At 43.5% G+C, this 20,803-nt stretch overlaps 1 protein-coding gene across 1 annotated transcript in view; it reads right to left on the minus strand.

Moving 5' to 3' along the window:
• GPR158 (G protein-coupled receptor 158) overlaps positions 1 to 20,803 on the minus strand; it is a 383,045-nt gene that overhangs the window by 141,407 nt on the left and 220,835 nt on the right. The window contains exon 4 of the mRNA XM_036344876.1: positions 9,769 to 9,992. Coding sequence (XP_036200769.1) covers positions 9,769 to 9,992 — 224 coding nt within the window. The remainder of the gene's footprint in view (positions 1 to 9,768; positions 9,993 to 20,803) is intronic.

Raw genomic sequence — 20,803 nt, forward strand, 5'->3', positions numbered from 1 at the left:
CTGGAAACTCCCTCTCTAATTTCCTCGTTCCACTCTCTGGCTCTGCTTCTATTTGTTCTCTCTGCTGGCTTCCTTCAGCCCCTAGAACACTCTAAGCTTCTTCACGTTTTGGTGCCTTCACAGACGTGGTTTTCTTTTCCTGTAATACTATTCCGTCCCTGTTTCCCACCCCATCCATTCCCCAGTTATCCTTAAGAGCTCAGATTAAATGATGCCCCCTCAGAGAAGTCTTCCTAAACAACCCCATATTCTTCTACTCTTTTACTTCCCTTCATAGCACTTATTAGTATTGGCATTTACTAACTTACTTACTTACCTATCTTTACCCCAAGATTATGAACTCCATTCACAGGATCACAGACCATGCCTGTTTTGTTCACCATCAATAAAAACATATAAAAACACTTTCTTATTGACAAAATACATTGGGGACTATACATTGTGTGCTAACATAGAGGCCATAATTTTTACGATCCAATTTCTTCTGACACTTTTATTAACATATACCACACATATTTGTCAGAAGAAAAGCAGAAATTAATAAGAATTGAAAGCATTACATTTTGTTTGAAATACACTTACTATCATATATTTAGGTAAAAGCACCTGTCAAAATTTATTTCAGACTGTGTTAAGTTCTAAATACTTGAGAACTGGCTAATAAATTATGAAATGGGATAGCTCTAGTAAATCTATTTCATCTTGGCTACCTATAGCAGTTCATCATCTGTAGAAAAACTGGATCTGATGTAATACTTCAAGAAGTGGGCTCTCCCTAGACAAAACAGTTTCATGCTTATCACCAAGGCCCTCTCACATCCTATATCAGTAGTTTTTCTTCCCTCACTATTTCCCCTGAGCCTGAAACTCCTAGTAAAGGAGTGGTAAATATGTGGCAGGTGTATCCCTAGCTTCCCTGCTAACATATGGCTGCTGAAGTTAGCCAATAACAATTGCCTTTCAGAATGAATCCACTCACTGCCTCAGATCTTTATAGCCGAGTGTTCCATAAAGTGACAGGAGGTGGCAATCACCTTTTAGCTCAAGCTCTACTTATCATTACAATGACAACTTAGCCAACCCTATTTAAACAGCATCTGTATTTTAAACAGGAAACCCCTAAATGCTGGAAAGCTTTTAAGACCCAAATATGTGAAGCCCTAACACTTTAGGGATAAGGTACTGATGCTTGGGATAGGAAGGCCTAGTTCACACTTTCTTAATCTCACTCTGCCCTGCACCTAATTGTAATGCTGGGGCTGGCCCTGTTCAGCTTTCTTCTGTCTTAGGAAAGATCCCTTGAAAGTTAATTCAGAAAGTCTGATTATACTTCTATAACTTTCAAGCTTAGCACTCCAGTTTCTGGATTTTTTTTCATACATATGTTTAAATGTAGTTTATGGAAAGAAAAAATTATACAAAGAATATCAGGCATCATAATCAAAACCAAACATTTCACTATAGTTAGTATAACTTTTATGTAGTTCTCATCTTCTTACCCCCTATAAGGACAACATTGTAGATTTAAAAGTTGTGATACTTTCCCCTTTGGTAACTCTTGGAATGGTCCAGATATCCCTTCAATAATACATGTAAGACATAAAATTTAATCTCACATTAGCTAGTATGATATGATTCTTATTTATAAGTTAAATACTCCTCTGAAGTGCTTACTACATTAATCAGGCTTGATTTTAGAGTACATATACTGCTATTACTATTGTTGTTGTTTTCCAAACTCTTGGACCCATTAAAAGATTTCTCTGGATCCAATGATATCATGTCCACAATTCATTAGCAAATAGAATGACAGTCTCATCCATGCTAGCTAATCTTTTTATACAATGAATACATCAAATTAGAAATATGAATCCCTCAGATTCAAGGAATCATAGAATTTTAGTGCTTGAAATTTCTTATGAAGTTACCTCGTCAAATCCATCATTTTAAAGAGAAAGAATAGTTAGCAGCAGAATATTTAGTTTCTTAATACCCAGGTCACAAGCACTAGATATTGAATAAAAATATTTTGAATATAATAATAAGTTGTGAAGGAACATGAATTGTTAGTGAAAATATCAAATATCAAATGAAAGACCATGTGATTCAGCAATTCCACATCCAGGTTATAGTCAAAGAACTGAAACCAGAGACTCAAGTAGATACTTGTATTCAGATGTACATGGTAGCATTATTTACAATAATACAAAAAGTGGAAATAACCCCAATATTCATCAATAGATGGACTGATAAACAAAATGTGCTAAATTCACACAATGGAATATTATTCAGCAACTAAAAGAAATCAAGTTCTAATAAATGCAAAAACATGGACAAACTGTTAAAACATTATACTAAGTGAAATAAGCCAAACACAGAGGATAAATAGTGTATAATTCCACTGATATGAGGTGCCTTGAAAAGACAAATTTGTAAAGACAAAAGGTAGAAGATAGATTAGCAGAGGCTGGGGGAATGAGGAGCTATTTAAAAAGCACAGAGTTAGGTTTAAGATGATAAAGAAAACTTCTGAAAATGAATAGTGGTGATGGTTGCACATGATGTAAAAGCACTTCATGCTCCTTCCAGTCAATATTTTCTCTTACATTTTCATTTGAAAATAAACTGTACTAACACACTTGACATTAAGCCACAAGAAACCACACTCTGTCTTCAGAATAGCTAACAGAAAAATGTTACTTGTCATAATATCTGGTGAAAATAATTTCAAAATATTTAATATTTAGGATCTTTAAAATACTATTTTAAAATTGCTGTTGTTTTAGAAGAACTCACTGGGTTCAGAATCATTCACAGTTTATTGACAGGTATAATCTTTAACCAAGGGCACAAGAACACATATATGAAGTTAGTTTCCTAAATGATTGTTTGGAGTGAAATTTAACTTGCCCTTTGTGGCGTCATACTACAAGCCTCACCCCAAAAGATAATGGAATCTAGTTTGTGTTGTTTAAAATGATAAAATGTTAATATAACCTTTGATCAATGATTGCTGCTACTGAACAACTACAAACTTGAAATTTTAAGCATTTCAATAAAGGCACTCATAACTAGACTTCCCTCAAGGAATCAGAACTGAAAGACATAAATTTCTGTATCACCTTATGTCTCTTACCATAATCACCTAATATTTCATTTCACAACAGAGAATTGCCTATTACCATTACACCATATTTTCATGCTTAGATGTACGGGATCAGTGGCTAGGTTTGACATTGTCATCACTTTGTTTATTGTGTTTTGTCAATATGATTATTTTTGTCAATTAACAGAAAAAAGTCTAACATAAATAAAAGAGGCTTTAGTTTCCAAATGACCAATTCCTATGAGCCCTAAATGAAATATAGTTCAACACTAAAAGTATTTAAGATGCCACATACCATGAATTCTGATGAAACTGGATTAAAGAACATGGTTCACAAGCTGGACAAGACGAAAGAGGGAACAAGTCACAGGTTCTAGGTCAGGCTCCTTTAGCCACATGTTCCTGGACCCTCCCTCAGGATGTCTCCCCGTAGGTGGAAGAGTGAACTTCTCTTCAGGTGTGTGTCTGAGTAGATGCCTCAAGCTTCCTTAGTACATGTCAATTCTATCCCCCTGGTGGTCAGTGCACGTCACAGCGAGCAGTTGAGCAGCTTTAGCATATCATTAGCATATTATGCTTTGATTGGTTGAACGGATGACCAAACGACCAGACACTTAGCATATTAGGCTTTTATTATATAGGCCCACCTGCCGCCCACCTTGCTGCTATTGGAGCCTGTGGGCCGCGGGACCAAGAGGTGTTCCATGCACGTCCTGGTGACCGATCTTTGGTCATTACGGCATTACGGCCACAGGCTTTATATATATACTAGAGGCCTGGTGCACAAAAATTTGTGCACTTGGGGGGAATGGGGGTACCTCAGCCCGGCCTGTGCCCTCTAGCAGTCTGGGACCCCTCAGGAGATAACGACCTGCTGGCTTAGGCCTGCTCCCGGGTGGCAGAGGGCAGGCCCAATCCCTAGGTGCAGCCCCTGGTTGGGCTCAGAGCAGGGCCAATTGGGGGGTTGGGGCACCACCCCCTGTCACACTCAAGGCAGGGTCGATGGGGAGGTTGCGGCATGACCCCCTGTCATGCACAGAGCAGGGCCAATCCGGGGGTTGGGGCACTGCCCCCTGTCACACACAGAGCAGGGCCCATCAGGGGGGTTGGGGCTCCATACCCTGTCATGCACAGAGCAGGGCCGATCAGGGGGTTGGGAGCTCCCTCCTGTCATGCACAGAGCAGGGCCGATCAGGGGGTTGAGGAGCTCCCCCCTGTCACTCACAGAGTAGGTCCGATAGGGGAGTTGGGGCACCGTCCCCTGTCACTCACAGAGCAGGGCCAATCAGGGGATTGGGGCGCCGCCACTGTCACACTCAGGGCAGGGCTGATGGGGAGGTTATGGCTCTACCCCGTCACACACAGAGCAGGGCCCGTGGGGGGGGGGGGGGACCGCCCTCTATCACCCACAGAGCAGGGCCGATCAGGGGGTTGGGGCGCCGCCACTCTCACACTCAGGGCAGGGCCAATGGGGAGGTTAGGCCCCACCCCCTGTCACACACAGAGCAGGGCCGATCAGGGTGTTTGGGCGCTGCCCCCTGTCACGCTGATCCCGGTGCCGGGAGGCCTCGCGGCTCCGCTGATCCCGGTGCTGGGAGGCATATTACCCTTTTACAAAATAGGGTAGAGGCCTGGTGCACCGGTGGGGGCAGCTCGTTTGCCCTGAAGGGTGTCCTGGATCAGGGTGGGGGTCCCCACTGGGGTGCCTGGCCACCCTGGATGAGGGGATGATGGCTGTTTGCAGCTGGTCACACACCCTTCAGGGTGGGGGTCCCCACTGGGGTGCCTGGCCAGTCTGGGTGAGGGGCTGAGGGCTGTTTTCAGGCTGGGGGTGACTGAACTCCCAAATGCTCCTTTTTTCCTTTTTTTTTTTTTTTATTCCTGGCCAGCTTTAACTTGAGGCTTGGCTCCAGCTCTTAGGCCTCCGCTCCTGAAAGTAGGTTTCTGGCCTTTGCATACAATGTTGCAAATCTGCTGGCTGACGTCTGGCGGTATTTGTTAAAATGTTTCAAACTGCCTGCTCAGAGACCTGCAGCCGCAGGCGGGGAACGTTGGAGTCCTCCATCACTGAGGCAAGCAAGCCTCACGTTAGTTTCAAGCTGCCTGGCTGCCGGCCACCATCTTGGCTGACAGTTAATTTGCATATCTTGCTGATTAGCCAATGAAAAGGGTAGCGGTCGTACGCCAATTACCATGTTTCTCTTTTATTAGTGTAGATAGATTATAGTACACAGCTTCACATTTAATAGCAATATGGAAAAGCTGACATGCAATCTTGACAGGGATTATATTGGTGTCACTCAGTGAATACCTTTTTTTTTAAATTTAATTCTCACCCAAGGATATGTTTTTATTGATTTGAGAGAGAGATGGAGGGAGCAAAAGAGAGAAAGAGAAACATCAATGTGAGAGGGAAACATAGGTTAGTTGCCTCCCATATGTGCCCAGACAGTGGATCAACCCACATATGGGTATGTGCCTTGAACTGGAATCAAACCCACAACCTTTTGGTGTATGGGATGACATTCTAACCAACTGAGCCACACTGGACAGGGCAGTGAATACCTTTTAATAACTTAGTAATGAGCAACTATATTTAAGAAAGTTTATGTGAAGAGTTTGCAGTCATCCCATTTTTCTAGATCCAGGATGGCAAACAGATTTCATGCCTAGAACCAGTTTAGGGTTCTACCGGATGAGAGGGGTTTGGAGGCTGAATATGGATTAGATGAGAAAGAGGACCATGCATGTCTATTATGGTCTTGTGGTGGGGGCATGTGTGCTGCATACTGGCCAACTCTAATCTGATATTCCAAATATATCCCTGCATTCACACTAAACAGTAAAGAACTGTGTACTGGGACCACTTTTGTGATACCCACACAGAAATAATTTGCCTGGGCTATATTTAAGCATTAAAACTCTAGAATGCATTCAGGAAAATTAACAGAAACAAAGCTATGAAAATTAGTATTCTATTTCCTGTAAGGATTTTTATCATTTGCTCCATTTAAGTACATTCTATGCATAAGAATCCACAAGAGAAATTTTTTTCAAGACTTACTGCTAGGAATATTCATGCTTTACCTCAGTGGCTGGTCAGTCACCTGTTGTTGTTTTTTTAAGATTTTTTTTTAATTGAAATTTTCTTTTTATTTTTTTAGAAAGAGAGAGAGAAAAAAACATTGTTGTGAGAGCAAACATAGATTGGCTGCCTCCTGAAAACCCCCTACCAGAGAGTGCCTGAAACCCGGGCATGTGCCCTGAACAGGAATTCAAACCAGCTTTTTGTGCATGGGACAATGGCCATCCAACTGAGCCACACTGGCCAAGGCATAACTGGTCAGTTTCTATCTCATGGACAATGGCTCACTCTTGGCACTGCTTCTAAAAAAACTAAAAAAAAAAATCTCTACTTCCTAGCACTGAGCTAGAACAGTACCCCTGCCCACACAGAATCCTTTTCACATCTTAAACCCACCCTTGATTTCAACTAAGTTTACCCATCTTCATTTTTACTTACCCTCAATTTAGTCACTCATGCTTTTAATCTTATAGAAGTGTTTATTCTATTTGCTGGAATGACTGTATATAAATATCCCAGCCTAACTGTGCTGCATGGCAATTTACAATCCCTCAGAAGCTGGGTTTTCTTTTCTATAAAACCAGAGGTTGTTCCATTCTAGTTCTGAAAATTTGTCATATTTCTAGATTAAAGCTAGGAATCAGTCATAAATTTACTTGTAGGTTCACTGCCTTTAATAACTTAACTTATTTCTTTAAAACAATCCACCTTTATATTTTATCACAATCAGTGAAATCTCACTGATTCTTCAAAAGGTGGCCATCTTAAACTAGATAATGTCTAATTTATGTATTCTGACTAGTGTGTATATAGAGAAATTTCACCAAATGACATGTAAAGATATCTATTCTCATGATAGTACCAAAAAAGTAGAATTTCATATGAAGGTCCAGAGAAATTCACAAAGTTAATAACTTTGGAAATGTTAAGTAACATTTACATAGATAGACATCAGTCTAGTGAGAATAATATCAGTTTCATTATACAATGTAATATGAAATCCATCATATATCACTAACTGCATTTAGCACAGCACTCATTAATGAGCAAAATCAATTCAAATGCAAAAAGAATTATGTGCTATACACTATGTAAATGAATTACATTACACACACAGATTTCAGAGCTGTTTATTAAATAAACTTTTCATTCTACCTTCTCTGCCAGTGATAGGCTTTTTTTTAAAAAAAAACAATTAATTTTACTAGGTAACAGTGGTTAGATATTCCCCGACTCCACTTGCCTGCTACTTTACTATGTGTGCAATTTAGCACATATTTTGTTGCAAAAGAAAGATAAGTATTGTTTAAATTAAGAGCAAGTTGCCAGTAAATTTTTGCTGACTTAAAAACCTAATATTAATTTGTGTTGTATGTTCATGTTAAAAATTATCCTATATAATAAAAGGCTAATATACAAATTGTCCCCTCGGGTGTTTGACCGACCATGAGTTCGACCACTCGCTATGACATGTGCTGACCACTGGCGGGGCGGGGGGTGCGGAATGAAGGAAGGCCCTGGCCGGCAGCCCACAGCCAGGGGAAGGAAGGCACCAATCAGCCCTAATTGCTGGGCAGGCCTAGGGACCCTACCCTTGCATGAATTTCATGCACCAGGCCTCTAGTTTAAAATAACTATTTAAGGCTATAACATTAACATAATGGATACATCTTCCCTGAATCTCAACAGATATTGCTAGTGTTTTTTCTTTGTTAACTTAAAGCTTTGTAATGGATGACAATCACAAAAAGTTATTTTCTCTCTTTTTTTTTAAATTTCTAATTAGAACAATTTAAATTTTCATTGATCTCTAAACCAATCTGTACAACTTTGCTAACACAAGGAGTCATTTGAATTCTGAAAGCATGGAAACTTTAGATTTTGTTTTTCTTTCCAATGGCACAAATAAGTTTCTGAAAGCAAAAGAACCACAGATTCTGACACAACACTGGCTACATATAATTAAACTAGAGGGCCGGTGCACAAAATTCATGCATGGGTGCAGTCTCCAGGCCTGGCTGGCAATTGAAGTGTGAGTGTCTGGTGTGGAAGGGCAGGTCCCAGCTGACCTCTGGGCCCTGGACAGCACCTGGGTCCCTGGGCCCCAGCGTGTCCCCCTCTGCCTGAGTCATGGTGCCCAAGTCCCCACATGGAGATACGGTGAGTGTGGTGGGACGCTGTGGGACGGGGCACAGTGCTGCAAGGAAGCTGGGCGGGCAGCACACTTTCTCCCGGTCGTCCTCACAGACTGGCTTCTGCGTGAACCCACGGGGAGCGCAACCAGCCCCTGTGGACCCAGTGGCTGCAGCCCAGCTCACCCAGAAGAGGCAATGCAGGTGCGGGGAGGGCTCTTCACGGGCATCCATCACCTGACCACAGGGGCTTCCCCAGCACACGAGCCCTGGTGTCCTGGGGGAGGGTAGCAGGGGGATTGAGAGAGAACTTGGTGGACACCCCACATTCTCACCACACCTCCGTCCCCATCATCCCCACCCCCAGGTAGCTGGTGAAAGGTCGCAGCCCCCCACCTGGGCGCCATGGGAGTTGGTCACTACTACCCACTCCCAGTTCCCCATCCCAGCCTGGGGACCAGCCCTGATCAAGCAATCAGGGCCTGCCAGCCACTGGTCACCATTTCCTGGGTGATCGGTGGGGCAATCAGTCCCCCACTTGCACCTGCCTTGGCCTGACACCACCTTCTCACCTGCTCCACTATCCTGCTATGGTCCTGCTCTTTTCAGGGCCTATTGGAGCCAGCAGCATCTCCACTGCCGCCCGCTGCCAGCATTGTGTCACTGACGCCCACCATATTCCGTGCCACCCCCTGGTGGTCAGCGCACATCATAGTGAGTGGTCGAATTCCCAGTCGAGGGGACAATTTGCATATTAGCTTTTTATTATATAGGATGGGTGGCCAACTGTAGACAGCTCTCCAGAAAGCTGTGCCCTAAACATTTGAGCATCCATCCACCCCTGCCTATGAAGCATACAAATACTTATACTGCTCTTGGATTTCTCAGAACAGAATTGAGGGACAGACTCTTTCAAAATCCATTTAAGTTCTTTGCAATATCACTATTACTCTGGGATATTAATGCAAGACCAAATATAAGGTCATGAATAAATTCATCAAAGTATAATGTGCTCAAAAAATAGCTAAGTCTATTTACCATCTTCAAATATGGTTGAAAGAAATAAAAATGAAATATAATAAACATCACAAAGCCTTCTAGATATGGAAAAATTAACAATATGTTGGGTACTGGCAGAGTAAATTCTTCAGGAAGCCAAAGAGACAGTGTAAAAGAGAGTCCTTTAAGACATCGGTGAAATCAAGCTCCAGGCTAAATAGCGGGAAACATTCTGTGGAAGAAAATGTTAAAATCTCTTATCTTTAATCCTTATTTCTCCTGAGAAGCTAAAAATATAAATTTCATACTTTAATCCTATCCTATTGTATAAAGATTTCTGCTTAATAAAGAAGCCACTGGGATTTGGAAAAACTTCATTTGCTGGAAAAAAGAAGAGGTCACTTGACAATAGTAGGAAAGATCATAACCAGGGTACCTGGGTTTACCTTTGCTTTGCGAAAGTGGTAGACCACCAGCATGCTAACGAAGTCCAGCAGCATACACAGGGCTTGGAAGGAGATGATAGCAAGTCGCAGATATTTATCCTCCTGGACAAAGCAGGGGCTGTCATCAGCACAGTAGGGGCAGCCCTCCCTGCAGGGTAGGCAGACATGGGCTTCTTCTGACACATCTTTTGCTCGTTCTGCAAAATGGTGATCTGGACCCCTTCCTGAAAGTTTCCAAATAAAACTACATTGTCATTGCATTTCTGAGGTAGGTGAGACTTAGTACAGAGTCAAAACACATCTTTCACCTCTTCGTTCATTTTCCTTTTTATTAAAGACCTTTGGTCAACCTTTTTGCTAGAGAATAGAATTATTTTGACTTTAGACTCAAACAAAAGTTTTTTACCCCTTTGATTTAAAAAATAATTGTCATTCAAAGTAACTAAGGAAAATTAGCAAACATGGAAAATAAAACTCCATGCAGGAAATAGTCTTCTAAATCTTTTATATCATTATCTACCAATCACCAACAGATACTCCCTAGGGCACAAATAATATTCATAAATATTTGTTCAAGAGCTAACCATAAGGCAGGACAAGAAAGTTGTGTCTTTCCTGCACCAAATAAATACACATAACACATCTAGATGGCACAAAATCCAAAGTGAGACTTTGATTGCTCCTTAATTTAGAAGGATCCTCATCTATCAGGTTCATTAGATCTAAATTGGATAAAATGGTACTTAATGGACAGTTATTCAGTGTGCAATTGCATAATGATAGTGTATCCTTTCCCAGGGTATAATCCATACTTACAGGCTACTGTGTAATTTCCCATTTTGCATGCCCATAGGATATTTCTGCACTGTTAACTAACTGCTGCTATGATCCTCCCTTTAATGTTAGATTCTTCTGTTTCAGTGATCAAACTTTGCTCTGAAGCCCACAGGTGAAGATTCTCTTTAATTGTTGAGTATACCATTGAAAACGATCCAATTAACACCATATACTAAAATAAATCAAAAAAAGAAAACCTTTTCCAATGCTGAACTCAACATGAAAGACATCAGTGAATAAATAACCAGTTTAGTATATCACCCAACCACATAGTTTGATCTATACCACAACCTTGATTGATTAACGAATTTGGGAAAAAGGTTATTCTGATTAATAGCATTTTAATCACACAAAATTTAACACAAAATCTTTATTACTTTCAACTCTTGTAAAAGGTTCGTAATTCTTTGAAAATACATTTGTCTGCCTTCCTTCCTTAATAGATATAATAGCAAAAACATAATTGAATCTTCTTTAATGATTCAGGATATATTGCTTTGTCAGAGCCATCGTCCTGTGAAAAGTGTATGAATTTAAGTGTCCAGCAGATATGGCTCCCATCGCTGGAGAGCTCTAGGGCATTAGGTAACTCTCCTGACCACTTTGAGTCTTAGTTTACTCATGTATTAAATGTGAATTGCTGTGGGTTTTATATGAGATAATGTATATACAGGGTGGGGTAAAAGTAATTTACAGCTGCTTGTATGGAAAATAATATAATACTTAATACATGATATTACAACAATAAGCTTTATTTTGTGTACTCACAACTGTATACCTACTTTTGCCCCACCCTGTAAATCCGGCTGCCCAGCTTTCTCTTCTCCAAACATGGGAGGTGCAAAGAGGAACTAGGAATCTATTGCTGTCTTAAGGAAAGGCACTACTTGTTCAAAAGCAGGGAAGCTAGAAGAAAGAGCTGAAGTAGGAAGAGAAGGAGTGGAAGGATAAGCTCCATTTTAGACCAATTAAATTTGAGGTCCAACTTATATTGTCCAAGAGAAATATGCATTAAGAAGTGAGAAACAATACAAAAATGGATTGTAGGAGAAGGATCAGAGTCAGAGAAAGAATCTACAGAGAGCCGCGGGCATGGGTGAGGTCAATTAAGGGAATATATAGGGGAAGAAGTTAGATAGGCAGACGTTTTTACAATATCATACAAGAAAACTTGGATTTACAGGAACATGCTGGAATGTGATCAAAGATAATAAATGAGTAAAGGCTATGAAGTTTAATGATTATTTTATCCTTCATTTACCTTTTAGACAGTAGTTTCCAGAGTGGTAGAATGAAATTAGGTTGTCAGTCCTTAAGAAATAAATATGTGATAAAGTAGAATATTCTTTCCATAAGTGTTCCAGTGAATGAAAAAAAGCTAGGAAAGCTCATGTTTAATAGAAATAGTAATGGGTCAAAAGGACTTCAGACAGGTGTGACACACCTGCCTCCAACCTAATGGGGGCACTGCAAGTTAATCTTCCCCTTTGTCATGTGGGTTTTTGCCTCTCACAGAACCTTTAGTTGCTATAAGTCTCCTCACTTTTAAGTTTTGCCTTTTAACCTTCTTGTCATTAACAGAATACAACAAGAATGCCAGCTTCTCTACTCATCTTCCTAGACATCGCCACCTCCCGGGGACACCAGACTAACTGGACTTTGCAGAATCCTTCTTCCCTGCATGAAGAACCCTTTCCCATTTTGCTTCCCCCTTCCTCTGTCAGATAGGCAGAACTTCTAAGCCTTGGGATAGACAGATCTCCGCCTCTTGACAGCAGGAAGCAGTTACATAAATCAGAGACCTTTGCCTATCTCTCCTTTATACTATTACTAGAGGCCCGGTGCACGAAATTCGTGCACTTGGGGTGGTGGTGGGGGGGGGGGTTCCCCAGCCTGGCCTGAGCCTTCTCACAGTGCAGGAGCCCCACAATCGATCTCCCCAAAGAGGTAGGCCCCACCCATCCATCTGGGGCTCCTCGATGGATTGCCCCAAAGAAGTAAGCTGGAGCCGGGGGTCCCGCCTCCAGCCCACGCAGAGCCGTGGGACTCTGGCGTAGCTGTGCAGAGCCGCTGGGACCCGCCACCTCCATGTCACACATGCAGCATCAAGTCCTCGTCCACCCACATGTGCCTTGCCATGCACGTAGCCTCCCGGTGATGGATTGTGATGGCGTGAGGGCATCACAGCGTGAGGGTGTGACAACCACATAGGCTTTTATTAGTATAGGTAAAGAGATTTCTTTTTTCTCAGGGGGGGGGGAATGATACTGTTGCATTAATCTGGTTATTATTTAACAGAAAAAGAGTAAAGGGAAGACTAGATAATATAGGCATGCCATTTTTACAGATTTGCTAAAAAGGTGTAATTTAACACTCTCTAAAGTCTGTTCCCCACTGATCCATGGGGGAAGGAACTGGAAAAAGCAATTGGACACAAGCCCAGTAAGGTCTAGGGCAGTGATGGCGAACCTATGGCACGCGTGTCAGAGGTGACATGCAAACTCATTTTTTTGGTTGATTTTTCTTTGTTAAATGGCATTTAAATATATAAAATAAATATCAAAAATATAAGTCTTTGTTTTACTATGGTTGCAAATATCAAAAAATTTCTATATGTGACACAGCACCAGAGTTAAGTTAGGGTTTTTCAAAATGCTGACACGCCGAGCTCAAAAGGTTCGCCATCACTAGTCTAGGTACATGGGAAGGTGCTTACTCATCAGTCACACCTGGAAGTGAGTCAGTGGCGAGAATAGGCATGGCCTCTGTAAGGGCACGAAACCTGAATATTTAAACTGCTAAACAAAGGGAGCTCCCTCTTTTGGGTTGCTCACTTGCAGTTTGCCCCTGACTCCTGTTGCAGAAGGCACATTCCCCTGCATGCACCCATGTGGCCCATGGCCATGTGGGCTTCACACAATGGACTAAAGGACAATAACTCTGCCAGACCCAGGTGCACCATGGAACAGAAGCTCTGGACACTGGCCCTACTTCTGCTCTAGTAAAACTCTAGCTGCACCTCTTTCAGACTGGGTTAAGGAGCATGGGATGTTACTACCCAAAAAATGTAGCTCCATGGAAATAAAGTCTTCTACCACCTCTCATTGTCCAGTGGGGAATTCTGAAAATGCTTATTTTGGCGACACCCCAAGAACCTCATTCCCATGAACAACAGCGGCACTCCACTCGTGAACTCCTCCGATAACATTGTAAGCAGAGACTATTTAGCATCCTGAGTCACTTAAATCTGAAAAATACTCAGTATGTTAACAGCACAGTGTTATCTGGGGTTTTTTGTTTGTTTGTTTGTTTTTGTAACATATGACCATGGCAAGCAATTTTAGTCACATTTTAGGTACATTTGACGTGTCCTTTGTAAAATTTTTCACTCATTTTTAACCAAGAAAAATGTGAGAGTTTCTTTTTGCTTAGGAGAAAAACTAACCTAACCCTGACTCTTTTCAGGATCATTGTTTTACTTTTGTTGCTCATCCATATATCCCAATTATGGCCCCCTCTACCTTGATATATTTTGTTATTCATGTAAATCAAGGTCCCCCAATTCTAACATACTACAGACTGAGTTACTTGTCTAGATTCTACCTAATGAAGTAGAGACTGGGAGGTAGAATTCAGGAACACAGATTTTCAGTCAGTCCTGTTGAATGGCCTATTCCTACTGTGCAAAGCTGAACTTAACTGCACCTACCATGCCCATCATTTTCTTCACCAACCTGTTATCCAGAGAACTATACCAACTTAGAGAACCTCTCATGACTGATCCACTCTATCTCTGTTCACTATTATTGATGTTCCAAGTCCTTGTGATTATCTTTATTTGCCAATGTTCTACTCTGATAGTTACTAGAGTGTTACATATATATATAAATATATGTGTGTGTGTGTGTATATATATATATATATATATATATATATATATATAAATATATGTGTATATATATATATATATATATATATATATATATATATATATAAATATGTGTGTGTGTGTGTGTATATATATACTAGAGGCCCGGTGCATGAAATTCATGCACGGGGGGTGGGTGTCCCTCAGCCCGGCCTGCTCCTTCTCACATCCAGGAGCCTTCAGGGGTGGGAGGCAACCCAGCGATCAGGGGAAGGCGTGCCCCCATCACACCTCTGCTGATGCCACTTCCAGTAGCGCAAGCCTCGGCCGGCCCTGTACCTGAGCCTCAGGCAGCCGTGGGCAGCTGGGAAGCTGCCATCTGAGGCGTGCCTGCACCTCGGGCCGGCCCTGGGTGGCTGGGGGGCTGAGGGGACTGGGGGACTCTGGAGGCAGGCAAGCAGAGCTGCCAGGCCTACCTGGGGGTGGGCCCAGCCTTGCCATGCACCTGCTGCCCCAGGCGGAGCTGAGGGTACTGGGCGCTGCCATCTTGTGGCTCTGGGCACCACCATCTTTGAAGGCAGGGCAGTCAATTAGCATATTCCCTCCTTATTGGCTGTGGGAACCACCATCTTTGAGGGCGTGGCAGTCATTAGTATATTCTCTCCTTATTGGCTGTGGGTGCCACCATCTTTGCAATGGTGTGAGGGTCAATATTATCATATTCACTCTTTATTAGGTAGTATATATATATCTTGTCTAATAAAAGGTAAAATGCAAATTAACCATCACAAAGATGGTGGAGCCCATAGCCACAAGATGGTGGCACCCAGTCCTCTTAACCCCGCTGGAGTCGCCCAGTCCTGGGGGGGGCGGCCACTGAGAATGGGCAGCATGAGCAGCCTGGCAGAATGCTTGCTTCATCACTGCGGCGATGAGGCAAGCATTCTGCGCCTGGCAGCAGATGAGCGTTTGGCCAGGCTAGGGTGCAGAATGCATGCATAAGAAGAGAAGGAACCAGCGAGCTGAGCAGAGTCAAGTGGCCCCTGAATCCCAGGCAAGGTCAAGTCTGGGTGGCCAGAGGGTGGAGGGGGTGGAGGATAGTGTGACAGGAGGGGCTGGTGGCAGAGGCACAGGGGTGAAAGCCAGCCCAGAAAGAGAAGGAAGCCCTTTATTGGAGTTCCTGAGAACAGGGAGGGAAGTCGCTTGCATTTCCCAGCTGTGGATGGGCCTCTGGCCAGGCCAGATCATGGAATGCTTGCGATACGCGCCCTGGCCGCAGAAGGGCCTCTGGGCCGCGGAGAGCCTCTGGGCAGCAGGCACACAGCGGCCAGGCGCTGCAGAGAGCTACTGGCGCAGGGCTACATATATATAACATATATATAAACTGTATGTTCCCTAAAAATAAAACAAATGGTTTTATATCCTCCTTTTGCAACCTAGATTAAAATTACAAAAGAGCCAATATACTGGGCCATAAAGTAAAATAATGACTGCAGAACATACAATGGAAAAAGCTCATGCACTCCATTATCTTTCTCAGGTAGAACAAAAATAATAGTTAATAGGTATTATGTCTACTGAAGTAGTAACAGCTAGATATAATGTGGGAAATTGACATAATCCAACCATTCTATGTTTCCTGATATGAGTAATACTAAATTATGTTGGTTAGATAAATGTTTTACTTTTCATGAATAAAAGGCAATTTGTTAGAAAATACAATATGATCACATTTTATTCTTCATGCATAAAAGTATTGCCAGATCAACTCACAAATGTCAAATACTAATGTGCTATAATGAGAAACTTCCTCTTTAATATTGCCTGAATGTTTTTTGACTATGAGAAATTTATGAGTTTCTATAAGGTACACAAAGTGATAAAATGGAGAGAAAACAAAATATTGGAGACCTGATTTCTGAAGCTCAAAAAAGCTAAAATTAAAGACAGAGCTTTCTACATTCATTATTTCCTGTAGAGCTCAAAGCATGATGATATAATCTTCTAGTTCCAAAAATACAGGGTGTCCCCCCAAAACATAAACACAATTTTTAAAAATATATATATTTTATTGATTTTTTACAGAGAGGAAGGGAGAGGGATAGAGAGTTAGAAACATAGATGAGAGAGAAACATCGATCAGCTGCCGCCTGCACAATCCATACTAGGGATGTGCCCACAACCAAGGTACATGCCCTTGACCGGAATCGAACCTGGGGCCCTTGAGTCCGCAGGCCAATGCTCTATCCACTGAGCCAGACCAGTTAGGGCAACATATACACACTTTAACAGCTGATTGCTCAATTTTGAGAATGAAATGTATTTATACATTTATAAATTATTCAAAGTGTGTGTATACATTTTTGAGACACCCTATATTTTATCAATTTATGCTGATTAATTATGTCTCTAGGACAAGGGAATATATTCAGCTAGTAAAAATGATTCTACTACTAATTAATAATAATGAGGTTTTTAATCTAGTGAAGGGTACCTTAAATTTATGATGGTTTAAATTTTTAAGACCCTAGTGGTCAGGGGCCATGGTTTATATACCTATTTACACACTCAACACTGAACATAGTATTTTCTCCATATTTGATTATCATCAAATAATTGCTAATGATGAATGTATTCTCCCAAAAGAATACATTAATTGATCTGTAGTACAAATATATAAGTGAAAATCTGTTTAGAAATGATCGTGGATGATATTTTGATTTGGAAATGTCAGCGCTGAGTAACTTGAAATAATCCACCATCCACAGAATCCCAATCTGCTTTGCTCAAGTTTGAAAATGAAGGTGATATTTGCAACTTTCAGATAAAACAAATACTTCCTGAAAATAAAGGCAAATATGAAGAGTTATGAGCTTTGGCTGTAGCAGCTTTCAGATTATTATATGGGTGATTGAGTATGCTGCCTAGAGCAGTGGTTCTCAACCTTCCTAATGCTGCCACCCTTTAATACAGTTCCTCATGTTGTGGTGACCCCCAATTTCATTGTTACAAATTGAACATAGTTAAAGCATAGTGACTAATCACAAAAACAATATGTAATTATATATGTGTTTTCTGATGGTCTTAGGCGACCCCTGTGAAAGGGTCGTTTGACCCCCAAAGGGGTCGCGACCCACAGGTTAAGAACCACTGGCCTAGAGCATAAATATAGAGAAGGACATTGGGAGAAGGTTACAGGAGCACCACAGGACAGCTGAGAAATCTAAAACACTCACCTGTAAGTGTGCACCTATCAAGATAAATTGTGACAATTTGTGGAAAATATGTTAACCTATTTGCTTACTGTAACTTTATTACAGTAACATTAAGAAAAAAATATCTCTGGAGTTCATTTACATAAATATGCAGGTGGGGCAAAAGTAGGTTTATAGTTGTTTGTATGGAAAACAATACAATAATTAATAAGTAATAATACAAGAATAAACTCTGAGTTTCATGTATGCACAACTGTAAACCTACTTTTGCCCCACCTTGTGGTTTTATCCTATCTAATAATAGACAAACATGATAATTAACCATACCTCCGACACACTTCCCATTGGCTAATCAGGGAGATATGCAAATTAACTGCCAACTAAGATGGTGGTTAACCGACAACAAAGAAGGCAGCTAATTGGCATACTGCAGGCAAGGTAGGACAGCGTAAGCTACCATCCAGGGCCCTGTGTGCAACCTGGGTGTGGGCAGGGGCTTGGGCGAAGGCAAGCAGTGCCAATCGCCTGGCTGGAGCCCTTGCCCACCCACCGGAGACAGGGGGCCCACTCCGTGTGTGACCGGGGGGTGGTCGGGGCTGGGGCAAAAGCAAGCGGTGCCGATCGCCTGGCCGGAGCCCTCGCCCACCCACCGGAGACAGGGGGCCCACTCCTGTGTGTGATCTGGGGGCGGGCAGGGGATTAGTGGCATCCCTTGCCTTAGCATGAGCCCCGCCCACCCGCCGGGAGCTAGCCAGCCCAGGGTCAGGAAGGCAGGAGGCGGCCCTGGAGCATTGGAGCCACCGGGGCTCTCCCCACTGTCCATGCTTCATGGATCCCAACCGGCATGGAGGAGATCTCCCCAGCGCCTGCTGCCAGGGAGATCTCTGTGCTGGTGCCCTCTGTCAAGCCTGAGCAGCACTCAGCCTGCTCCCCTGTCTCCCGCTCTGCATCCTGCAGTCGCTGCCTCTGCGGAAACTTGGGATTCATGAAGAGCGGGCGGTGGAGAGGAGGAGGCACCTAAGAAGTCCCCGGCCTCTGGTGCCAGGAGCTGGGAACTTTGTGCCAGGGCTTGTGCCGGGGCGCTTCCAGCGAGGTTGGTGGCAGAGGGGAGCTGGGACTCTGGCCACCACCGCTGCCACCCCCCAGCTGGCTCTAGGCACTTGGTGCAATGGCTACTGCTGCTGCTTTGGTTGCTGGAAGCTCCGCTGCTGCTTGGGGTCAAGGCACAGGAGGCTGGCCAGGGTTCTGGGCCAGGTCAGCAGCCCCTGCCGCTGCCGCCTCAGCAGCAACAGAGTGGGCAGCAATACAATGATGAGCAGGGCCTGAGCCCTGCCCACCCACCGGGGACATGGGGCCTTCTGAGAGAGAGAGAGAGAGAGAGAGAGAAGAGAGAGAGAGGAGGAATTTGGCACCCCGCATCCCTCCCTGATTGACCACTGCTATTCCAAGCCAGCGAGGGCTTCCTTAAGGCTGCAGCTCCAGGTCCCTCATCCCCACCCCAGGCCTGAGAGCACAATGCTGGGAAGGGGCACCCAGGGGTTCGGGAATGCAGCGCAAGGGGACAGCACGACATTGGGTAGGGGGGCTGTGTTTACAGCGCCAAGTTCCCCACTTCTGCCCTGGCCTGCATTTCCCCTCCTTCCCCTCAGAGGGCCAGCTCCTGCCTACATGCTTGCTGGGCAGGCCTAACTGCACCAGGGAGTGAGCCATGGAGATCAGGATGGCCACTTCCTGGGATGGGATGGCCAGACCACGGGGATTCATGAGGGCGATGAGGCCCATGGGGCATGCACAGCCCTCTGGTGGTGGGGGTAGCTGGCCAAGCCGAGTCTGGCTTCAGTGGGGCCAGTGGGAGCCCGAGGCCACCCCAACCCCCACAGGTCCTGGGCAGAGGGTGGCTCAGTGGAGAGTGGTATCTCCATGCATGGTGCCCAGGGGTGGCTGTAAGCTGCTGCAACCCCCCCCACCCCTGCTTCAGGGAGGGGGAGAAGGCTCACAGCTACCAGCACCCTAGGCTGCACCGCCTGGCCTGTGCCTCAGCCTGACAGGTTGGCAGGGTCCAGAGCAGGTAAGCTGTTCCCTTCCCCCAGTGGTAGAACAGGGAGGAGAGCGCTGGGTGCAGGGAGGGGACCTCAGCTGGGATCCTCCTGGTGTGGGCCCTGCCAGGGGCCGGTGCAGAAGTACCAGGGCACAGTTGCTTCGGTGTCTCGGTGAAGTTTGCAACTGACCCAAGGAGGAAACCTGAGAGGGGAAAGGCCGGGAGGCATGAATTGCCAGCACTTTAGCCACTTGAAAACAGCTCCACTTGGAATGTGAGGCGGCTGTATGTTCAGCTGAGAAGTGAGGGGGCTGAACTCCACCATCGCTGGGCTCCTGTCAGTCCAAGGCCCAAGCGTCCACCATGACAAGGAAAGAACAGAGCAAGGGGCCTGGAGGAAGGGAGGACAATTTAAGAAAACTGTGTCTAGACTTTCCCCAGCCCTCTCCTTCTTTCTGCTGCCTACAAGAGCCCCAGGGCCAGCCACAGTTCTGTCTCCACCTTTTAGTCCCCTATTCTCCAACCACAGAGGAAAGAAATAAAGAAGGAGTCTGTGCTGCCTTCAGCAAGTATCAATATACCTGATCGGCCAGTTGCCTTCCACAGAGGGAGGCCAGACTGTGGCTTAGGCCTGCTTCCCACAGGGACATCAGTAGGACATCCTGTGAGGGCTCCCAGACTTAGAGGAGGCAGGCTGGGCTGAGGGATGCCCCCCGAGTGCACAAATTTTTGTGCACTGGGCCTCTAGTATTTATATAAATTAGTAAAAACTATAGGCTTTAGAATGGATAAGAAACCACAGTGTATTTAGTCAATGGAATTCTATGTAACTATTAAAATTATGTTTAAGAAAACTATGTATGGTATTCAAAATGAATGTAATACGAAGGTTTTAGAAATATCATATATACAGATATTTGTATAAAAAAAAACTTAAGTGACCAACAAATTTTCAAATGGCTCTTTAAATTCTATTTTTTTATACATCCCAAAGTTTCTCTAATAAGCATGTGTCTTTTCTATAATAAAAACAAATATTTTAAACCCAGGACCCTATATATATTAAAGTAAATTTTT

Source organism: Myotis myotis, unplaced genomic scaffold (assembly GCF_014108235.1).
Source record: "Myotis myotis isolate mMyoMyo1 unplaced genomic scaffold, mMyoMyo1.p scaffold_m19_p_1, whole genome shotgun sequence".
In the NCBI taxonomy this organism is placed as follows: Eukaryota; Metazoa; Chordata; class Mammalia; order Chiroptera; family Vespertilionidae; genus Myotis; species Myotis myotis.